At 44.5% G+C, this 22,429-nt stretch overlaps 1 protein-coding gene across 1 annotated transcript; it reads right to left on the bottom strand.

Annotated features, from left to right (window-relative positions):
• Window positions 1-9,663: 9,663 nt before the first annotated feature.
• On the bottom strand, window positions 9,664-21,103 carry LOC141942301 (potassium channel, subfamily K, member 16-like). Its single transcript, XM_074865256.1, has 5 exons — window positions 20,699-21,103; window positions 18,903-19,023; window positions 16,715-16,881; window positions 14,160-14,328; window positions 9,664-10,598 (listed from the first exon to the last, which is right to left on the bottom strand). Exons 1-5 carry the CDS (start codon window positions 21,053-21,055, stop codon window positions 10,240-10,242), a joined length of 1,173 nt encoding a protein of 390 aa, XP_074721357.1. The 5' UTR covers window positions 21,056-21,103; the 3' UTR covers window positions 9,664-10,239.
• Between the last annotated feature and the right edge of the window lie 1,326 nt (window positions 21,104-22,429).

Here is a 22,429-nt window from a genome sequence, read left to right as displayed (position 1 = left end):
ATGCAGCACCATGTCACCACTTTGGATTCCCTGTCTTCAGCTTTTAAAACCCAGAATAAGTATTTCAGTCATCTCCCTATGGTTATTCAAGAACACAAGATGGGAAGACCCTTCCTTGAAACATCAAGGCTAATTCCCTGCTCCCTCTGGCAACCATGTCACTCATATCCTTTCATAAACCTCAGTTTTGGTGGTAATTAAACTGTTTGACCCTTTAAACCATGGATAGTCTCTCATGCATGTTGCATTCTTTTTCTGCCCAATATGCAAGTGTGTTGTAGAGTCTTTTCTAGCAGAGCTTGGCTGCTGTCATTATCAGCTCACACCTTCTACTCCCACCCCATCTGTGCCTGGCTCTATTTTCATGCATAATACATCGATCATCTGCAGCCTGGTGGGGGGGGAAATCATCACTTCAAGTCACTTGTCTGAATTCAAGCCACATCTGAGCTGTATCCTTTGCTGAATCCCGTATCTATAGTCTGATGGGGGGGGGGGGGAGGGGAAGCCAGCCAGAAGATCTCAGGCTCCTCCTGTCTGCAAGGACTCCAAAGAAAATATTGCTTACAGTTATAGGCCTTTGAGAGCCTTATGGGTCACAGTCAAAGCTGGTGGAATTCCATGCAAGTCTGATGCACCCTTGCGGCAATGCCAGCTGACACTAGGCAAGGGATAAGGGCTGCGTGTGTTTGCATATCTTGGTTTTTCTGCAACGCAAAGGATCAGGCTCTCCTCTTTTGCAGGTTGCCTGTGACCCCATGAATGTTTACCAATTTTCAACCATGCTACTCTTGATTTATACCAGCATTGCTGGGAAGAGCATTGGTGTTTCATTCTGGAAGACAGATCTTCAAAGAGTAATGTACACTTAACAAACTTGATTTTGAAGTCTCTCAGGAAGGCTTTGAAAACAAATGCTCAAATTCCAGAGTAAGTAGAAAGTCCTTGGTTCCTAGTGGTGAAAGCTTCCTACCAGAATTATTCCCAGAGGAAGTATAGACTTTGCATTTTGCCTCATCTAAATGCATTAGGAGGAGTATTAAATTTCACATGTGCTGCATGTTGATGTAATTCTCCTGACATGTCTGTTTGCACCATTATGAAATAAGGGATTTCCTTTCCCTTTCTTTCCACATTTGCCCTGCTCTCTAGGGATCTCAAGGATATGATCCATTGGCATACAAGGATTATGCGTTTTACACAGAGGACTTAAAAAAAGCTTCGTCATTGTGCTAACAGAGGTCTGGAACAACATCCCGCACTAGCAGTGTTTGACTTCACTGACAACCTATGGCTGGAAGAGATACATTAATCTTCTGTGACACGATCCCTCCAGTCACCCCTGGCCCTGCTCAGACTTTGCTATGTGCAGCTCTGATCTTAGGATGAACACTTTGGAGCAGGAGGATCTTGAGGGTCTTTTCATGTAAAAAAAAACCAAACACTGCTATGGCCCTGTGGCCTACAAGAGTTGGGGAATCTGGAATCTCCTTCATTAATTTTTTTTTGGATCTGGTGTTAGAGGGAGTATGTGTTTAAATAAACAGCTCCTGAATCTCCCCCCAGTTATCTGCAGGTGCAAGGTTAGGATGGAGGTTGCTCTCTGATACCCTGCACAGCCCTCCACAGCCTGTGAAAGGGTGATCAACAGTCTCTGTTGGGTCTCACACCTCTGCTGCCCCAGAGCTTGGCATCAGGGGCCATGCTGCTGTACTTGTGACTTTATTCTGCATCACAGCTCCACCCTGTGTCAGAAACAATGTAAATGCCTGCTTTGAGCAGAATTTGGGGCCTTTTCCTTCCCGATAAATTTTGAATGCATTTAAATCTGGTGGGCTGTAAGGAGAGAGGAGAGTTAAGGGGAAGAAGAAACAGAGATGGGATTTTTTTAAGATTTTTTTTTTTCTAATAGGCAAATTTACATTGCTGAAAGAGTGGCATAAAATGAACTTAACGGGCTGAGGGGAACAGAGACAACCAATTTCTTGACCAGTTAATGTCAACCTTACTACATAGAGTTGAAGGCATGATGCCTTACTCCACTGGGGGACCCAACCCGTGTTTATGCTCTCAGATCCTTTATCCAGGGCAGATTGCTTTGTTTCTCAGCTCATCACTTGCATGGCACACAGGAATGTGTACTGGAAGAGATGAATATGCATAAGGTTAGAAAAGATACTGGAGGACATGCCTTGCTTTTACCTTCATGCAAAGTTGCCAGCAAAGACGCTGTTATTCTTAAGACCAAAAGTTTTTTATATATATATATATATATATGATGAGGTAGAGATATATATATAGGTGATGAACACCTACACACACAGAAGCCCACATGTGGTCTACATCAGTATAAAGTGCGTATAAAATGCTTCTGTGCACAGCTACAAACTACATCCCTTGGTTTTGCCTGTGAACTGAGAACTTGTTTCAGGTGAATTGGAAACTGCCGTCTGTCTCTTTGTTCCAGGTAGGAGAGCAGGGACTGCAGGAGAGTGTTTCTGGAAGTCAAATCCTGCAAGTGGGGTTTTTCTGCACTTGCTTGGATTGCTGCTGACATCTGGAGGCTATGTCGTGGCAGTGCGTATGCACAGTTATTTCTACATGGCTTTTTGCTCATCTTCATAGCTGCATTTTGTAAGCAGCACCTTTTGGCTATCCTGCTATGCCAGGGTGATTTGACCCTGGGTCATGTCTAATTTTCTGGACATATTTGCTGAAATCTGTTGCTGATTTGGGTAGCATTTAGCAGGTTTGCTCTGGTTCCCTCTGTTAGCGGCATCTGCTCATGATGTGGTCAGTAGACATGAGCCCAAACTTGAATAAGGCAGTTCTGGATACCAGACCAGCAATGATCTGACCAAGTGTAAAAGTCAGGGAAAACTGAATTAGGCTTTCAGATGATGGAAAATGGACTTATTGTCTCAGCTGATGTACATCTAGAGCATCGCTGATGTTCATAAGGGGGGTTCACCTATAATGCCAGCTATCTTACACTACTGACCCCAAAAATGAGCTGCTATCCATAATCCCATAGGGAAGAGTTGTCTGCCTGTCCTCCTTCTCTGTGCCACCTCTCCTCGCCATGCTGTCACCACGTATGACAGTGACAATGTTTCTGTAACCCACTTCTCTGCTTTTCAGCATCTGTGAGGTAAGAGCGAGCTTTGGGGTTTTTAGCATGAGGTTGCCATTCTCTGCTTTTACCCATGAACCATTTTAACTGAGAAAACTCTGTGCCAAAGCAAGGCTCTTTATATGGAAATTTCCAGTCATTCTTTTAACTTCCTAGAAGTGTAGCTGAAAGGCACCCTGGCTGCTACACCAAAGCCCTACCCACTTTGGTATGGATTATTACTTTTTGTTACTACAAATACCAGTATGCAAATTGTCACGAATCAGAAATCGTCCTTCTTCCTTAACATTTGCATCCTAAGAGGATGTTTTCCACCTTCACTGGTCGGTTTGCCAAAGCAGGCTGAGTCCCCACAGAGGGCTGCAGGATGATGACTGGGAAGTGTCATTACCAAATCCCAGCCCTACGAATGAGCCACATTTGAGCAAAGACCCAGGGCAACTTGTATTCAGGCTTTTGCTTGGAGACTTACTGCACGAAAGGAATAGACTTTTACAACCACTGCTGGGAATTCCTCTTTTTGGTTTCCTCCTGGCAATTTTTGGCTATTTGGTATCACCAAATTGTGCTACCACTGCTGCTATTACACTCAACTTTTAAGCACTTTGTAGACCTTGCTGCTGGGCCATGTTTCTCTAGGAGCTGCCTAAGCATTTCTGGGACTGCAGTGAGCTCTGCTACATCCATTCTTCATCCCATCACCAACTTGAGAACTGTAAGAAAGAAAGAAATAAGGAAGAAAAGGAAGAAAGGAAAAAAAAATCTATTAAAAAACCATTTCTGTAGTGGAATTTTATACTGGCACTTGGGAAACTGGCCAAAGTTCCGCAGAGATGGGCATTTAATCTCTAATTGATTTACATCTACTTTTGGGCAATATACATGTCCTGATGCCAGCATTTCTGTTACACCAGACTTGCACAATAGAGATGCTGAATAGCCCCTGCATGTTTTGTGGAGAGGCAGGCTGCTTGAATAGGGAGAACTGGTGTCTAGCAATTGGAAGGTGCCTATGCTGGGCTTCTTGTGTCTTTCTCATTCTGAGCCAGTGTGTATTATATTTTGTGATGAATGCCTGCACTTTTTAAGTTTAGACTAGACAGATGTATGCTCAGGTTTCATCCTTGGTTTCTAGTAAATGTCTAAAGCCATTCTAAATTTAAGACCTTAATCTTGTTTGAAAAGCACTCAATGAGTCATTTAAATGAACAGAACTGTGAATTCTGGCGGATTTTCAGCAAAAATTTTGACATATTCTTTTCTAGTCTTGATGCATGATTTTCTCCATGCCTTGCTATGATGAATCATCTTTGACTTTGAGAAGCTTGATTCACCTTAAGTCACATTTGTTCTTTAAGAATATCAGCATCTTTCTGGCTAATCCCTCTCAAGGAAGCCATTAACTTAAATTGTAAGTTGTACCTCCCTTCATTTTTCAATGATGCATGCTTGTTATTATTATTGTTCTGCTTATCAGTATATCTCTCTTTCTGGCGATATATTATTTCATGCTTAGGCATCTCACCACAGAAGTACAGCTATGGTTTCCAACCACATATGTGAGAGTAATTGAAAGAGAATTTTGGAAAGTCTTTATTCAGGAGACATGTCTCCTAAATCATGTTGAACCAGTAATTAAATGGATTCAATAATTACCCTAACTTTAACTCAGCAAAATGAGCCTTTCCAAACCTCTTGTAGAGAATTACCCTAATCAAGTCCAGAGCCCCTTGTGATAGAAAATGTTGAATTTTCTAAGCATATTTGGAGCTGTTTGAGTTCATGTCCTGAGGTGGAGGTGAGGCCAGCTGCGGGGACAAAAAAGCACGGACAAGGTTCTCTGGAGGGCAGCATTTCTGCTTCCCCTAACTTCTTACTCCCAGAATAGCTAACTATTGACTTTGCTAGCATGGAACCAGCAATGTTGCCCCAGACTGGTCCTCAGACACACATGCCAAGGATCCCAGGGATCTCCTTTCCTTACAGTGTGAGAGGTGCTTTAAAATCTCACAGGAAATCTTCAAGACCACTTTGAATCCTGATGGAATGGTACAAGGGGACTTGGCTGATACCAGAATCTGATCTTTTTGTTTCTTTGGGTACAATCGTGAGGGATGGAGAACAGGAGAGTGATTAGTTATGTCTGTTATACCAGTTCTGAGCTGGATCCAGTGCCTTTTGGTCACAAGTCAGGCGAGAAACCACATGTCCAAGTGTGACAGAGTAGAAAATAGCATGTGTGTGGCCCACGTTTAGTAATTTCTGTAAAAAAATTATCCCACTGGCTATATGATGTTACATTAACCAAGCTATTCCACTGCTTTGAGTACTTTTTCTGCTTCCAGAAAAAACTTAATCTCTCCAAATGAACTGGCTATTAATTGAAGGAGACCTCAAAAGATCCCTAAACAATCCCATATACTAATTAAAGTCAGATCAAAGTGTAGTTTTTCCTAGTCTCTCTGGAGGCAATTGAATTTCTGAGGGACTTCTTTCTGAGGGAAAGAGGATTCCTCATGGCATTTCCTTGGTTTCAAGTGCAGAAATGCACACTGTTTGCTAGCTGGCAACAAAGACGTGGGTGATGTATGAGGAGCAGCCCAGACTGAATGCAGGAACATGCTGCTGCCATTTAATCCAAGATAATATATTTCATGATCATACTCCTGGAGTTTTTCAGCAACTGGTTTAATGTGCGGGAATGTATTTGGCCTGCCTTGGGAATGTTTCCCATTTGAAAACAAGCTGCAGTGGGAGAGCTGGCGGTTGCACAGGAGGCTGCTCCATGAAAACTGAATTTCCCTGAGTGGCGCAGTGGTGCTGGGTCACAGCGAGGGCTTTTGAACAGCTCCCGGGAAAGGCTCCAGGCTGTGCAGATCTGCCGATGGAGAACTCCTCTGCCTGGTCTCTGGAGGATTGCTGCCGCCTCGCCGCTTGGCAGAACAGGGAATTTGGGATGGATTTTATTCCTGTTTTCTTGGTCAAGGGGAACATGCAGAAGAAGAGCCAGACCCTAGCTTACACTCATGATTTAAAAGTCTTGGGACCATTTTAAATCTCCAGCTGTGGAGGAGAAGTTCTGTTCTAACTTTGCTCTCTATTCAAGATTGTTTTTCTTCACCTCAGCAACTACAGAAATACTAGCTGGGTCTAATTTATTAGAAAGCATTACCAGGACACCTGGTCCTGGTTGAGAGAGCACCAGACCAGGTGTTTGCCAAAGGTTTTATGCATGAGCTCAGGTGATACACTTAATTTTCTCCAGAGGCCCTTACTATCTGCACAGAAAGCAACAGCTCCCCCTTTCAGGGGTAATGCGAGGACAAAATATGCTGCGGTTGTGCAGTGCTCAGAGGATGATAATGCTGGAAGAGGCTGCTTGCTCCAGCCCTGGAGAGATTTGTTGCTGTGCCTAAGCCCTTCTGAAGACAGCTTTATTGTTGAGCATAAGCATGAGGAACAATATCACATCCAAACAAGTTCCTCTCCCACCCTGGCTTGCAGCTTTCCTGGGCTTTTCCCTTGCCTTTCCCAGTGGAGAGGACCACACACCCTTTGATGCTGGTTCTTTCTTCCATATATGTGCAGCTTCTATCTCCACCCCCCTTTTGCTGCATGAAGCACTGCCTGCCCTCAAGGCTGCCACAGAGCTCATCCTGGCCCCAAAGTCTGCAGCCAAACCTGCCATTTTGCAGTTTTTTTCTGGACCAACCCCTTTCCCCGTGGGACAGAGGGTGCGACCGTGTGCCTCAGTCCTGCAACAGATGTTACACAGGGGATGCTCATGGGGCACGTGATACGAGCGTACCCCATCATCAGCACCGTGCGTGCTGCCAGTGAGGGTCCTTCGCATGATGGTTTGCTGACAGAAAGCTGTTGCATCCCCAGCTGACCTCCACAAAGCTGTTTTAGTGTGGGTACAAGGCAGGACCTCTGGCTGGATGAGTTCAGGGTGCCTATCCCCATCTTTTTCCTGAGAATGAGGCATGTTTTAGTCCTTAGTGAGCCCATATGCACTGCATAAAAACACGGGATGGCTTCCTCTGGTTCACAGTGACAAAAATGCTGCCCTGGGATTTGCGCTGGCCACGGCTGTACCAGCTACATCAGCTGAACTGCACAGTAGGAAGCAGAGTAAAACTGCCTGAACTTGGCAGCAATTCAGAGGGAGGGGGTCTGCAGCACACAGCTATGAGAGGGCACACGAAGCAAAGCTGAGACCCTTCAGAAGGCCTCCCTGTGGGTATGAGGATTTATGAAAGGCTGATTTTCTTTCTTAGGGCAGTTACCTGAATTTCTCCTGAGAGCTTTTATGGGTTTTATACTTGTGGATGTGTTTTCTCTGTTCCCAGGCTGGCATCTACAGCTGAACGGACAGTTCAGTTCTTGGTGCCTGAAGGAGGACAGCCCCATGACAGCCATTCCCGACTCACGTTTCCTGCATCCCCTGGCCCTGGATGAGTTGTTCAGTCCCTCTGTGCCTTGTCTGGAGGGGCACATCCTTACCTGGGGAGTGTGGCAAGAGGGAATGGGTTAAAAGGTGAATTGCCTGCACCTTATGGCAGTAGCTGCACAGGGCAGACTGACTTTTGGAAATGGAAAGTGCTTGATTTTCAAGGCTCATTGTTAAACACCCACCAGTGTGAAGGACAGAGAATTTGTCCTATTCTGCTCAAAGAACCACTGCCTGGCTCTGTGTTTGCTGTTCACAGTCAGAGTCCATGGGTCATGTCTCTTGCCCTTCCTGAAATGTCTAAACAAGCATCCTTGATTGCTCTGTGTTGCAATGGGACATTACCAGCTTGTTTCAGGGCCAGGTGTGTTATTTGTCATGACAGGGAGCAAGCTGGGACAGAGGGAACAAGTTGTAGAAAACCCATCAGAGGTGTGTTGACTTCAAGATGTTCCTTGGAGTCTTTTCTTTCTCCCCAGCAATAGAGACAGCAAATCAACATGCATTGTGCTGGCCCAGAGGCCCTGCCTGACACCTTTGGGGCTGGGGAGCATCAAACACCAGGAACTGACCTGGAAGGAACTATGAGAGGCTGTGCAAACTGGCCATCACATCCTAAGACAGGACCACCTCTCCCTAAACTAGCCCTGACAGTACCTCTGTTAGGTTGAGGATGGTGTTAATGCTCCTTGTAGGAAGGGCGGGGAAAAAACAGAAGAGAAAAAAAGATGCCTGGAAAATAATAATGTGAGTCAATGCTTGATGAGAGGGGAACACAGAGAGGTGATAGAGATCCCTCTCCAGGAGTATCCAGCTGCTTTCTCTGCCTGGCTATGGTGTTGCCTTGTGATAGCAACAGGGCCATGGCTTGCACAAGGACCACTGTGTCCTATGATACCCCTGCCACCTCGCCCCAGTTTTGGTCATTTCTTGTTCCTGCTGCCTCAGAAAGGTTTACTGAGGCTGAGACATATTAGACAAGAAGTCAGCCTTGAGGGCAACACTGGAAAATAATTTGGGGAGGGAAAGAAAGTACATATTTGGTCAGGTCTACATGCCAGGTCTTGAACCAGCAGAGCTGTTTTGGCAAGAAGTGTGGTTTTGTTTGACTGAAACAGTTATGAGTTCAATGCTGATTGCATCTTTATGGCCTAAAATTACTTTATAGTTGTAATTTATTCTTCCTTTTATACAGGAATAGCTCTGGCAAGGGCTGGTCTTGCTGTAGCTAACACATGGAGGGTGAGCCGAGAACAATTATTCACTGTCTGACAAAATAGGAACTTGAGGTTATCACAAAAACCTGTCAAGCACCATCAAAGGGAGGCAGTTTGTGTACTGAACCTATGGTCTGCCTTGGGTGGGTCCTGTGGGTGCTGATATGAGTTCAGCATTTGGGCAAGTTCATGGATTTTGAAGTACAGAGACCCTACCTCTTGTTTGGGCAGCCTTTGAAGCACCAGCTACTGGAAGAGGGAGTGTGGGAGCATGGCAGAGCTGCCTCATTCTTACGCTGTTTGGAGGCATATGCTAGTAGGCATGGTCAGAGACAGGGTAGTGGACTAGACTAACTTCTAGTATAACCATATACACCCATGGGACTTTTCACCTCTATGACTGTGTCTACCACAGCTGCTTTGCCAGCACTTCAGGGTAGAGTTTTCATGTACTCTTGACACACACAAAGCACCTGATGCAGAGATCGAGCCTTTAAAGGCCAGGGTCTTCACTCAGGGATGGTCTGCAAGCCAGGAGGAACAGCTGAAACACTGTGCCCAGATTTGACATCTTTTTTTTACCTGATTGATGGTAAGGCTGCACTGTTTATACAACACTCGCAATTGGAAAGCTACCTTAGCACAGCGCAATAGAATAATTTTTAAATGTCTTTATAGCTCCTATGGAATACAAACATAGCAGCAAGGCTCTGATGCAGTGAGGACTCCCATTCAAACCAGTCTCTGTTCTTATAAAATGCTTATAGGATAAAATTATTATAAAATTTCAATTAAAGACATGGGTTTATATGTATGTTCTTTTAAAATACCATCAGAAAGGTTTTTCAAAGCCACAGGGATAAAAGGTGAAATTGCCTTTATTCATCTTACTATAAAACAAGAAGAGGTAGAATTAATAATTTCTAACATGCTAACCTTTTTCTAACCTTGTCCATTAGATGCTTCTAGTGTCTCTGAACTGAGCCCAGGTCTTGTCCTTTAAACATGTCTTTCAGATCATAATAGCTTATCCAATATGATGGCTCAAGTCAGGCATCTGATCTGATATACCCTTATTTCTTCTTCCAAAGGTGCTATGCAATGCCTCAGAAAAGCTTGTGCATGTCAGTTCCTGGAAGAGACACAATTTCTTGCAAGCAGCAAAATCCAAGTAGAACCAGCAAGCTCTGCCATGCCCCTCCTCTGCATTTTTGTGGAAGCACCTTAAAAAAACCTTGCAGAAGAAGTGCACTTCTCAGGTTGTTAGCACAACCTAGCTGCAAATTGAGGAGCAAATGTCTTACCATTCATATTCAGCTTTGTGTAACTGCAAGTCTTAAGTTCTGAAAGGTCATATCTTAGCAAAAGGTAGGAGAAATTTTACTTCCATGGGAATTTCTTTAGAATAATTCACTAGCAACTCTTCAATGAGGAATTCAATTCTCATATGTTGTGGCAATAGTTTTGCTATTAAAAAAATCATTTTTTTCATTTTTTGTGTGTTCAGAATCTGCTGCTAATGACTCCATTTCCTGTGTATCCCCTCCAGCACATGGCGGTAGTAGTTCTTCTTCTGGAATAAATTGAGCAGGCCAGCATCTTCTTTGTTGGCTTGTTTCATTGTCCTTACTCACCTTTCCAATTTGATGGAGATCTTTGACAATTATTTTTTCAGTATCTTCTAGTACAGTTGTCAATAAATTAAACAGGAGAGCAATCCATGCAAGGCCAAAAAGAATCCAAATGGCCACCAGTGTTCGGTAGTAGGAAAAGTAATTCCTGCCAGGTTGTTTACCTGCAGATAAGGGGAGAGAAAGTAGAAGAAAATTAAGGAGTTAAAATTGCTTTGCTTGTGTAAAGTGGGCCAGCCTAATGGATTCAGCAATGTATTTTGAGTACTTTAAAGGGACTTTTTCATTGTAGTGGAGTCTCTCACCTCCCCAGCATTAGGTTAAGGCTGGGAAAGTCTCTTGTTGTTGCAATAAACTGATATATGCTAGTACAAACATACTGGCCTGTCAAAAAGACATATTGGGATTGTGGTGAATTAGCAGCACAGAAGGATATTTTTTTCCCCTTATAGCATACCAATCCCAGTTCAACCTCTGCATCTACAGGTAAATGCAATAATGTGGGAAGTAGTGTAAAATTGTGCTGTATTATCTTGAAAATATAGCCAAACTCCCTAAACACAAAAAGTAGAGCACAGTGGGCCACTATAACCACCCGACTTTTACTACTTAGGTTATGGTAATTCTGTATATTTCTATAAAGAGTGATTATAACCTAATAAATATTTGCTTTAAATTACAGGTACCCTTGATCATACAAAGAGAGTAGTTGCAACTCCTACTTTACTTTTGAACAGCTTCAGGATCTTCCTCCATTAAAAAACTAGGTGACTGATGAGAGCTTACTGACATGTGCCAAGAACACAACTTTCTGTGTTGGAAATCAGTGGACCAAATCTTATTTCATGCAGTCCAAACCTCTTAACATCATCCAGTATTGCACACCAACTTTTCTACATGGGTCATTTTGTTTGTTTCTTCAGACATCAGCAATCTACTACCAACATGCAGAGAGGATTTTCTCTTACTGTACTCAGTCCCACAAGGTTGTCATCATGTTACAGCTGATATGGCCCTGGCATCTGCAGGAAAACTTGGTGATATCACTTATTGGGTGCTCTAAGTCACGGTCAAGGATGGCTACATAGTGGATAACACAGCAATGTGCATGGACAGGGAGATCACCAAAACCCACGTGGATCGTTTCCCATTGTGAAGCCATCCAGAAGGAGCCAGGATGCTGGCAACTCTTTTCAAGTCCTACAGTGCTCTGAACTGCATAGATCAATGTGCAGGATTTTTGTACCTCATCATGCAAGATCTTTGGAAATGGGGCAGGATGTCATCATGGATAGATATCCAACAGCAGTTTCTTTTTCTTCTGCAGGGGTTGAGTTGACAGAGGGGATGCCAGCCTTGCTACAAAGCATCTCCTTTTGTGCTCTTATCTGAAGTTCATGACATGGGGTTAACAAAGCAATTAGTAGTATCTTACCAATGTTAACTCAAAACTGGACTTCAACAGGGCATAAATTCAGTTTACAGCCCAAGGGGACTTTTACCCTAAAAGTACCACCTATGTGTACATGTACTACAAACAGTTAAATCCAGACTCTGTCATCTTCCTAGGATGTCTCCCTACCCAAAACAGGCTTTATCTCATGCTTGAAGTACAACAGTAACAAACCAGTTTTGAATTACTAAAATGCAAATAAACTCAAACCTGTTCTGTTTCACTTGGCCAGAGCAAATCCATTTGTCATCTGTAATCAGTTCTAAATGCATAATACTTAGAGCAGTCATTGATTCTTCTTGTTTCATTGTGAAGGTGTGAGACATTAAACTTCTCATCATTTTATCACCATTGTTTAAGGCTAATTGAAATAAATACTGCAGGGAAAAATTTTCCAGCTCCAGTTAAGTCATCCTAAAGAAGATGAAATCACAGAGCCAGGAGGCCTCTCTAATTGTTAATTTTTAACTGTATTTGTAAAATAATATGGTTGCAGAGGAGGAAAGTGCTATGGAGGTAGTGGTTTCAAGGCTGTAACTTTCTGTCACAAGTGTAAACATACTTGTAATTTGGACAAGGGAACAGAATGCACCAGTTTGATGTTCACATTTTCTCCTGCACGGCACCATCCACTCTTAACCTTCCAGTATTCCACGTCACTGAAGTTCAAGGTGCTCTGTATCACACAGGCCATGGTTATCAGTCCTACAGATGGTTAGGAAAGAAATGTCTGTGCCCTATTGTCCTCCACTGCAGTGACAAAGATTGGCTCCAGCAGAAGAAAACAATGAGCAAAGAGGCCACTGTTGTGTGATACAGATTCCTTGCTGATGCCCAAGTTCTGTATCGTGTTCATGGCAGTACTGCTTAACCACCGTTGGAGACAAAGAATCTTTCTCTGGATTATGTGAAAAGGGGAATTTCAAAGCACTGGCATCCTGTGCTTTGTAGCAAGAGGGAGCAGTTAGCTGGCAGAAATGTGTCCTAATCAACTCATTGCCATTGCATGAATTATAACCATCAGTTAGGCTGCAAGATCATTATGATCACTAAACACATGCAAACAAGCAAGATGTCAACTGGATCATCAAAGCCCTACCCAGCCTCTTTAGCAGACTCAGAGAAATTAAGGTCGGCAGGGAACAGCAGACAGTATCTGGAAAAGCTTGTGGGCTCCCTCTGCCAAAGTTGTCAGCCTGATGTAAGAAACATTTCAAACACACAGCAAGGCTGGCAGCCAGCCTCCAAGGTCCCCTGCCAGTCTTCAAGGCCCCTCTTGCATGTCTGCAAGTCTTGAGAGCCTAGGGTTTGTTGTGTGGTGGATGTCTGTCCATCAGAAAGGGATGTGAGGCTTCCAGATTCTCTGTAGGGACATCACTGGTGCTCAAGTATCAGCTTCAGAGCTTCCTTCGCATATCCCCACTGAAGAGAAGTTCAGGCTGGCAAGATGCTGGCAGGACAGGTTGTTGTAGAGAAATCTTTGATTCTCCATAGCATTCAGGTATTTGATTGCTTCTTCTGTGGACACTGATTTGGCTCCTGGTGATCATTTTGGAGTTCCTCCAGAAGGTGATTCCATGGAGAGTACATTTTGGTCAGCAGATCCACAGAAGTGTTTCGAGAAGCACTCCAGCACACTGGAGTGCAGCTTAAACAGTTCATCTTCAGGGGAAATCCTAAGCTTTGGCTTGTGAAGATGGAGAGCCTCCAGTGATCGTTGGAGACTTAAGAAGGCCAGTTTTGCATTGATATGTATTTTTAAACTCCACTTCTCACAGAGTGAGTAGATTTCCCCACTTTCCTATGGCTGGGATTTCCACCTCTCAGTCTGTTGTGTAAAATCCTGTCTTCTGAAACATGACCACTTATTTCTTTACTCTACACTTTGAAACATAAATCTTAGACAGCAAAAGCAGGGATACATGCCTTATTATGTATGACTGTTGCAAACGGTTACCTTTTAGTATATGAAAATTCCTAGGCTTCTTGAATTCTCCCCCTATACTTCCCCTTCCGTCCCCAAAATACTTGGCTTCTTTGCACCCCAAAGCACAACATTCCATTATATTTAGACAATTTGGTGCTTTTGTCAGCACATGCAATCCCAGAGAAATGAGTACTTCCCCCAGAACTGTACAAGGCAAAGACTAGTCAAAGACTGAGACAGAAGATTTGTCTCTACAGTACACTGATGGCCTGTGCAGTCAACCCATGGTAATCACAGTCATAACCCTGGGGCTTTGCTGTGTCTCCTCTCTGAAATCAACCTTACCTACTACATAATCTCCAAAGCCAATGGTGCTGAGGGTGATAAATGCAAAGTAAATTCCTTCACTGTAGGACCAGCCCTCTGTTATCTGGAAGAAGAGTGATGGCAAGCACAGGAAAACTAGGATCCCCGTTGCCAGGAAGAACAAAAGGGTCAGAAATTTGATCTTCTTCTGAAAAAGAAAGAAACCAATTCAATTGTGATCATGATCTGACACACAAGCAGGCCATAGATAATGGTGGCTATTCAAAATGGGTGGCTATTTAGGAATACCTACTAGGGCTTCTTCCTCTAAAGGTACCCTGCCCTTGCTGTGAAGCGTGGGGAAGCCATGTATTATGGGTGTTGCATGTCCACAGTAGCCCTGGGAGATGTACTCTTTTATTGGATTCTATCAGCCTCCAATGACTATGACTGTAGGAGGAATTCCTATCCAATGACTTTACTGGGGTCAGACTATTTCTACTTTTCACCAGACAACTTCACTTTTAGGTTTTAGGTATTCAGGTGTGGCACCTAAAGAATATTCAAATTTGCCTGGGAAAATAGACTTTTTAAAAAAATATTTACACCATTTCTGACAGTACTATCTCCAGGAGTCTTGATTGTTGACTCTGTTTCTTATTGCATCAGTGCCACAAATTGGCTCCTATCCAGTGGATACCTTACTACAAGAAGACCTTTAACAAAGGAGCTGATGAAGCACCTGGACAGTGACTTTTGAACTATCCTACTTCCCAGCAGTCCTGAAGAAGCCTTGTCTGGAGAAAAAGACTTGTTATATATTAAGATTTATCAGTCAGACACACATACAGTTTATGTATAGAATTTTGTAAGTCCAGACTGTCTGAAAATTAATGGCAACTCCTGGATAATTTTTCATGCATTCGTGCATCGTGCATGTGCTTGAGTTTACATCTCATTGTGTTGGTCTGGTGTGTGGCGGGGGGTTTGGTAGCAGGGTAGGGGGCTACAGTGGTAGCTCCTGTGAGAAGCTTCTTGAAAATCTCCCCCGGCTCCAAGTCGGACCCGTCTCTGACCAAGGCCAAGCCAATTAGCGATAGTGGCTGTGCCTCTGCAATAACATATTTAAGAAGGGGAACCTAGGATGAGGAGTTGGAGCTGTGAGGAGCAGTTGTGAGGGAGACACCTATGCAAACATCGAGGTCAGTGGAAGAAAGGAGGAGGAGGAGGAGGAGAAGTGGAGGGGGAGGTGTTTTTTCAAGATGTGGTTATAATTCTCACTGTCCTACTCTGTTTGATTGTTAAATTAAGTGCTGTTGTTGTTTGAATTAAAGTGATATTCTTTTTCTTCCCCTAACGAATCTGTCTTTTGCCTGTGACCATAAGAGGTGAGTCATCCCTCATCCTGTCTTTGCCTTGATTCCTGAGCCTTTTGTCTTATTTTCTTCTTCCCATTCCTGAGGGGGAAAAGGAGTGAGTGAGCAGCTGCGTGGTGCGCAGTTGCCCTCTGGGCTCAAACTATGACACTCATAGAATCATAGAATGGTTTAGGTTGGATGGGACCTTAAAGATGATCTAGTTCCAATCCCCCCACCATGGGCAGGGACACCTTCCACTAGATCAGGTTGTTCAAAGCCCCGTCCAACTCTGGGCAACCTGTTCCAGTATCTTGCCACCCTCACAATAAAGAACTTCTTCCTTATATCTAATCTAAATCTACCCTTTGTTTGTTTAAAACCATTACCCCTCATCCTATCACTACACTCCCTTGTAAAAAGTCCCTCCCCAGCCCCCTTTAAATGCTGGAAGGCTCCTATAAGGTGTCCCCAGAGCCTTCTCTTCTCTAGGCTATATCTGATCAAGCCTTATGTTCTATTTTAGCTCACCAGACACAGTGAGAAATTTAACAATTTGAAGAGTGTTGTCTGTAGCGTTCATACCTTGTCCTGAAAGAGAATTACAGTAGGAGACACAGAAAAGCTATTTTCATTTCCTCAGTAGTGGTGAAAGAAGGGGAGGAACTGGGGCCATAACCAGGCAAGACATATCCTGTCTCTAGCCCTTTACGGGTGCCTCCTCACCTCTCAGCAACTGGGCTCAAATGGACAACTTCAGCCTGAGGTTTCCCTTCTGTCAAAGTCAAGGGAGGAGAGGGATTAAAGGCCTGCATCACGAATAAAGAGGGGTGACACACTAGGCGTTGGGTCAATGTCCACTGAAGCCCTTACAGCTCACCTATTTTTACAGCTTTTTACAGCTCACCTGCTTTCTGCTGCCTCAAGATGAGATGTTTAATCATCTCTCTCTTTACTAGTTATAAAGGGAAACCGGTACTTCCCTAGAGTGTTACCTCCTGAGATAAGTGTCTAGAGAAGTGGGATGAGGTGCCCACTCTCTCCATTGATTGCTGAAGGGGGCTGGATGTCTGCCACTTCGATGGGTAGACAAAATGCATCTTCTCTGAGTATCTCCTCTATGGCTGCGTTGTCTGTTCAGCTCTGCAAGTGAATGTCTTTCCCTCTCCTAGTACAATGTCTAACACAGCATGAGAGAAAGGAGCATACAACTATGCCTGAGTAAGTAAAACTAATTACCTTTCTCATTCCTTTCTCGTACAGGAATTTCCCCAGCTTTTTGCACAGCAGTGACAGCATCTTACCGACACGGTGCAGAAAAACAATATTCAGAGGGATTCCAAACAGGGCAAAAAAGACACAGAAGATCTGGCCCCCAGCAGTTTTAGGACGTAGTGTGCCATAGCCTATGAAAAAAGATGGTTCAGAGGAGATATTCCAGACAACTGGAGCAGTCTACATTCACACCTACCCCAACCTGGTCTGCCTTTGACCCCAAAAGATGTGGCTAGCATTTCTCAGTCCACATGCACTCTTTTTTCTCTGAAAAAAGGCAGTCAGCAGATGAAGCGATTCATCCTGCACGTTATGGGGGATGCAGAGAGCACTGTGTGCTCCCAATCCAGCCTTAGTGGGAACGAAAGCACAATCTAGTAGCAGTTATGGAAAACATGCTCTGTTCTGTGACAAATACATGGAAAGATAGAAACCAGAAGCCGGGGGACCTGGAAGACATCAAGGCTGGAGTCCCAGGCTGTTTGCTGTGCTGGAATCTCTAGCTTCTAGTCCATCTGCCTGTGTGTAAGTGACCTCCCTGGCTAAATGCCAGTTAGTTGGTATGCCCAGATGCTGGCTCCAGTCCTGGAGTCAGGGAAGTGTGCTTTAGAATAGAGGGTGCTAATTAGTCCAGACCTTACTGGTGTCTGATTTATTCATGACAGAGAGATATTTGTCTTAAAATCCTAAAAGAGGATATATCTCAGGAGTGGAACAACAGCTGCAGAACTCCAGACATGTCCTTTAATGGACTGGAGACCATTCCTCTTAGACCCCATGAGGAACATTCCTGAGTGCAAGAGTCCTGTACTTTGTGTATGTCCTTACTCTACCAGTGGCCCCAAGAAAAGGCACTTTTCTGAGCACAGTTCATCTCACGGCATCCATTACTTGGAAAATGAAATGTTTTCTTTGGGTGAAAAGACCAATAAAACAACTGACTTATTGGCTATTAGGCCCCCAAATGCTTAAGCTGTCTTGTGCTCCCTGTTGCAAAAATATTTCATTTTCATCACAAATCTTGGTGAAGATGAGTGGAAGTACCTAATGTACTTTCACAACAGACCTCTGTGGTGAGGGTGCAGAGAAATGGGCACAGTTGCACTTTTCATGGGACAGCCCATCTGCCTCATTAGGGAAACACATTCGATGGGCAATGACTGATTTGTTTGGCAGAGAAGTGCTGCAATGAAAAAGCAGAATAATACAGGTGGTGGCAAGGAATGGATTGGCTAGTAGCAGGGTGCTGACAGACTAGGGAAGCTTTATCTATAGGGGAATGTTGTTGTAACTGATGTGATGGGTGAGAAGCCTTTCTTTCTTCTACAGCAGGAGGTCTCCACATGGGTTCATGCAACACCTACACACCTGCCATAATACTGGGACACCACTGGGGCTCTTGTGACATGTCACACTCATGGATCAGTGGAGCAGCTGTGCCTAAGGTGTCGGGGGAGTGAGGCCTCAGCTTCACTCTGCAAAAACATAGATTTGACTTTCACTGCATGAGAGTGTGAAGCAGGAGCCAAGAGTGTGGATTTTGTGCTAAATTTGGCAGGCCTGCGCTTTTTGAGGTGTATATTTGAGAGAAAGGGAGAGGCAGGCAGGGGCCGGCAGCCCCTGAAAAGGTCAGAACAGCTTGAAGCAGCAGTGTAAAAATTCTCAGCATTTGCCCTGCCCCCTTGCCCTTTTCTCTCTCCTGGCATATTACTAATTCAATATGTGCACTAACAGCTCAGCACAGGTTATTAAGACAGTGTCCATGCCCCAGCAGAGTGCACTTCTTTCCTACCATTCTTCTATGCTTTACAGCACTCTTGGATTTAAAACCTATTTGACCCTAGAATGAAGATTGGTGAAGCTCATCTCCCACCCACAACTGGCAGCAGAGTGAGCATTTTAACAGATGGGTCGAAAAGAAGAAACAAGTGGGAAAGAATATGAAAGGCCACTGGTATTTCACAAGCCAAAATAATGCACCAAGAGCTGTGCAGTAGTGAGGCCTCAGGACCATGTCCATTGCTGCTTACCATCCATGACAATGAAAGACTGGGGTTTTATCCTTGAACGTATTATCCATTCAGGTCCTAATAACCAGACATAATAAGCATCACACACACAAACACACAAACATGGAAAGCATTAGACCTACCTATTGTGGACACAACCGTGCCTGCAAAGAAGAAGGAGTTACTGAAATCCCAGTTGCTGTCTTCAATCTGTGATTCATTTCCAACAGGGTATACTCCATTCTGAATGGCTTCTGTCAGGTTCTGCGGGGGAAAGCAGAGTTTGGTATCGACATGGCTGCTTTTCTCAAGTGCTTGCTGCAGGAATACTACTGGTTTAGCCAACTACTGCTCCTTTCCTGTGAATACCACTCACCTGTCCTCAGCCATACTCTGACACCTTTACCTCCAAGGTTGGGTAGCAGCCAGCCAGTGGTTTGGAGTGTTAAACTTTTGCCCTGTTTATGCTGATTGCTCTAGTGGGTGTTAGAACTTGTTTCTTTTAGTGTGATCAAGGACCTCCATTCTTTTAGGCTAAGTACTTTGGAAAAAAATGGTCCTATAGATGACTAGGATGTGGCAGAGCAAGACAGCCCCCTGGCTTAGGTGATGGAGTGGCTGCTTGCTGGTTTTGAGTTTGCCCTTAAGATGGCAGCAGTGGATTCTGGATCTAATCACCCACCTGTATGCAGGTACACCAAGCAGTGACTTTGATCCCTCTCAGGGGGTCATCAGTGACTTATAGCAGGGTACACATGGCACACACAGAGAATTTCATTTTAAGGGTGTATTCTGATCAGTGTCATAGATTTAAAGTCAAAGAAAGTCCACTGATTTGCAAAGCACTACTCTTGTGCGACCACAAACAGAATTCAGTCTGACATACACACTCTCCTCCAAACTGCATGCATGAACACACATGCACGTATTTACAATGTGGCCTTTGAGATGAGGTAAGATGAACATCCCTCAGAGATGGTTTGGGCTGAGTTGAGACTTCCCTGCCACAGAGGTTTGACTAGATGTTTCTCCCGAGCCCCTCCAGCCCTATCATCTATCATGTCATGCATTTTCAGACTCTTCCTTTCTTCCTTGTTTTTAATTCTAAGTGCTGTCATATTTTTTAAGTTAAAAAAATAAATTAAAATACCCAAGCAGTAGCCAGCTGTCCGTGCCTTTAGCCAACAGAGAACATTGGACCGGATGTCTGGAAGGCAGGCTGGTTTGTACAGAAGCAGCCTAGATAAATTCCAGGGCTGAGCATTTCCACACTCCCATGTGGAAATGCTTACAGCAAGGTTATTTGCACTCCCCATTTTCTTCTGCATTGTAACAGATAGAGCTAGGAAATAGTGAAGATGAAGAGACAGCCGTACTCATTCTCAGCTTCCTGTGCTGTGATCAGAAATGCCTTTCCCTTGGCTAGGCTACCTGTTTCACAGCATCTTCTAAAAGTAAACCCTGACTACGACACTCTCCTTGTAGTGATGTGGGCTTTTTTTTTTTTTTTTCCCAACAGATTATCTCAGACCTTGCTGTATCGTTTCTTTGCGCTATCTGTGACACTGTTGTGAGCGGCGACCACACCCCTTCATTTCAGACAGCCTCATTTTTCCTGCCGTGCCACCCACTGTTGGTGAGCACAGCCCCACCGAAACCCGAATCAAGAGCAGGCAAGACCCCAAAGAATTGGGACATCGTGGGATGGGGACCATTAATAGCTAACACACAAGGTCTTGTCAGCTACACAAGTTGTATTTAGCATCAGTGTGACCTGACTGCTCAGACGGGAGAGTGGGCTTGGGGTTTGCTAAAATCATCCGAATGACCATATCAGTAGGAACACAGTGAAAGTTATCTGTGTGGCAAGGCTGAGTAGGAAACATCATCTGACGGGGAAACAGGAGGGAGAAAGGGCTTCTGCAGGGCTAGAACTTACCTTCATAAACTGCTCCATCTCTGCCACCGTGAGGTGGGTGAAGTTCTGCAGAAAAGCTTCCTTCATCTGGGCAGCTGCTATTTTCTCCTGCTTCTCAGCAGTCCTCTCCAGTGCCTGGAACACAGCTGCACCCACCAGCAAATAGATGAAGTAGCCAGCCACCAGCAGCCCTGTCTGCAGCTTGCCACTGCACATGGCCTTTGGTAAAACAGGGCAAGGGATGGGGAGTGAAAGGTGGCAATTGGTAAATCCCTCACACTCCTGGGAAGTCTCCTCCAGGCAGGAAGAGCCCTCCCAGCTCCAGTTTCCTCTGGGACCCTGTGCAGACAGGGACAGCGAGCTGTCGAATGCATCCATCAGGAAGTTGGGAAAAAAAAAACCAACCAACAAAAAACAAACCCAACCCCCCCCCCAAAACTTTCCACTCTCTGGGCTGCATGCGCTTTAGGGATTTCCTCTTGTCTGTGAAACTCTGCCTTGCTGAGTTCTCAGGAAAAGTGGGTCAGGATGTAAGGAGCTGGCAGGTGGCCATCTCCTGCTCAAGAGACTCTGGGGACAGGTGAGGACAGCTTGCAAAGGGCCCACAGGGGAGTTTGCTTGGAAAAACATTCTTTTCCCTCCTCTGCCTCCTGCTGACTCCGAGAACTGGACTCCAGGGCAAGCCCCGATGACCTCAGAAGCTCCGTCTTGCCCTGTGTTCAGGGGCAGCTTCGGGGAAATGGAGCTGGGCTGCTCTGCTGGGCTTCACTTGTCCACTTGCAGCACAGGGCAGGGCCATGCAGCCCTGCACGGCCACAACAGCTTGCAGCAAAACCTTGGACATAGAGGCAAAGGGCTGCAAGTTGCATATGTGCCAGGCCTGGACAGGTTCTTCTGCCAGCATTTCTTACTCAGTGTATCCAAGAGAGGACATTACAGTGTCACTGGGTGCACAACTGTATAAAAAAAAGATTATGCTATCAGATTCATAGAATTATAGGATCACAGAATCATTAAATCGTTTACATTGGAAAAGACCCTTAAGATGATAGAGGCCAACTGCAAACCTAACACTGCCAAGCCCACCACTAAACCATGTCCCCGAGCACCACATCTACACATCTTTTAAATACCTCCAGGGATGGTCACTCAACTGCTTCCCTGGGCAGCCTGTTCCAATGCTTGACAACCCTTTTGGTGAAGAAATTTTTCCTAATATCCAATCTAAATGTCCCCTGGTGCAACTTGAGGCCATTTTGCGGAGGTGGGGGTTGGGATGGGGGGCACAGAGTGACGAACAGAGAAAGTCCTGATGCTGTGCAAACACTGTTCAGCAAAAGCTAGAATATTAATGGGTTATCAGCACTGTTTTTGTTTTGGTCAGAAATCTAAAACACAGCAGTGTATAAGCTGCTAAGAAGAAAATTAACTCTATCCTAGCCAGGCCCAATACATGTGACAACACTGTGACAACCTCTTGGTATGCCTTAAACATGTGAAAAGAACCTCAAAACCTACAGGTTTGATCCTAAAGGGTGTACAGGATGACATACGTCTAACATTCATGGGGATTTTGCCTGCATTGGATCTCTGGGCCCCAGCAAACAAAGCATCTGTGTACTGATTCCAATGGACTTCTAAAGTCTTCCATGACATCACAGGATAACTCATGTGGGAAGAGAACTCAGAAGGTCTCTAGTCCAACCCCCTGCTCAAAGCAACATCCGCTCTGAGGTCAGAGCAGGTTGCTCG

Source organism: Strix uralensis, chromosome 4, assembly GCF_047716275.1.
Source record: "Strix uralensis isolate ZFMK-TIS-50842 chromosome 4, bStrUra1, whole genome shotgun sequence".
Classification (NCBI taxonomy): domain Eukaryota; kingdom Metazoa; phylum Chordata; class Aves; order Strigiformes; family Strigidae; genus Strix; species Strix uralensis.
This window is presented reverse-complemented; position numbering and strand designations above follow the sequence as displayed.

Excerpts from the sequence above, each read along its gene's own strand:
- LOC141942301 (XM_074865256.1), bottom strand. The coding sequence starts at position 21,055 with ATGGATGCATTCGACAGCTCGCTGTCCCTGTCTGCACAGGGTCCCAGA. Across the intron at positions 19,024-20,698 it reads AGATGGAGCAGTTTATGAAG|AACCTGACAGAAGCCATTCA; the intron begins GTAAGTTCTAGC and ends TTTCCCCCGCAG. Across the intron at positions 10,599-14,159 it reads CTTTGGAGATTATGTAGTAG|GTAAACAACCTGGCAGGAAT; the intron begins GTAAGGTTGATT and ends CCTTATCTGCAG.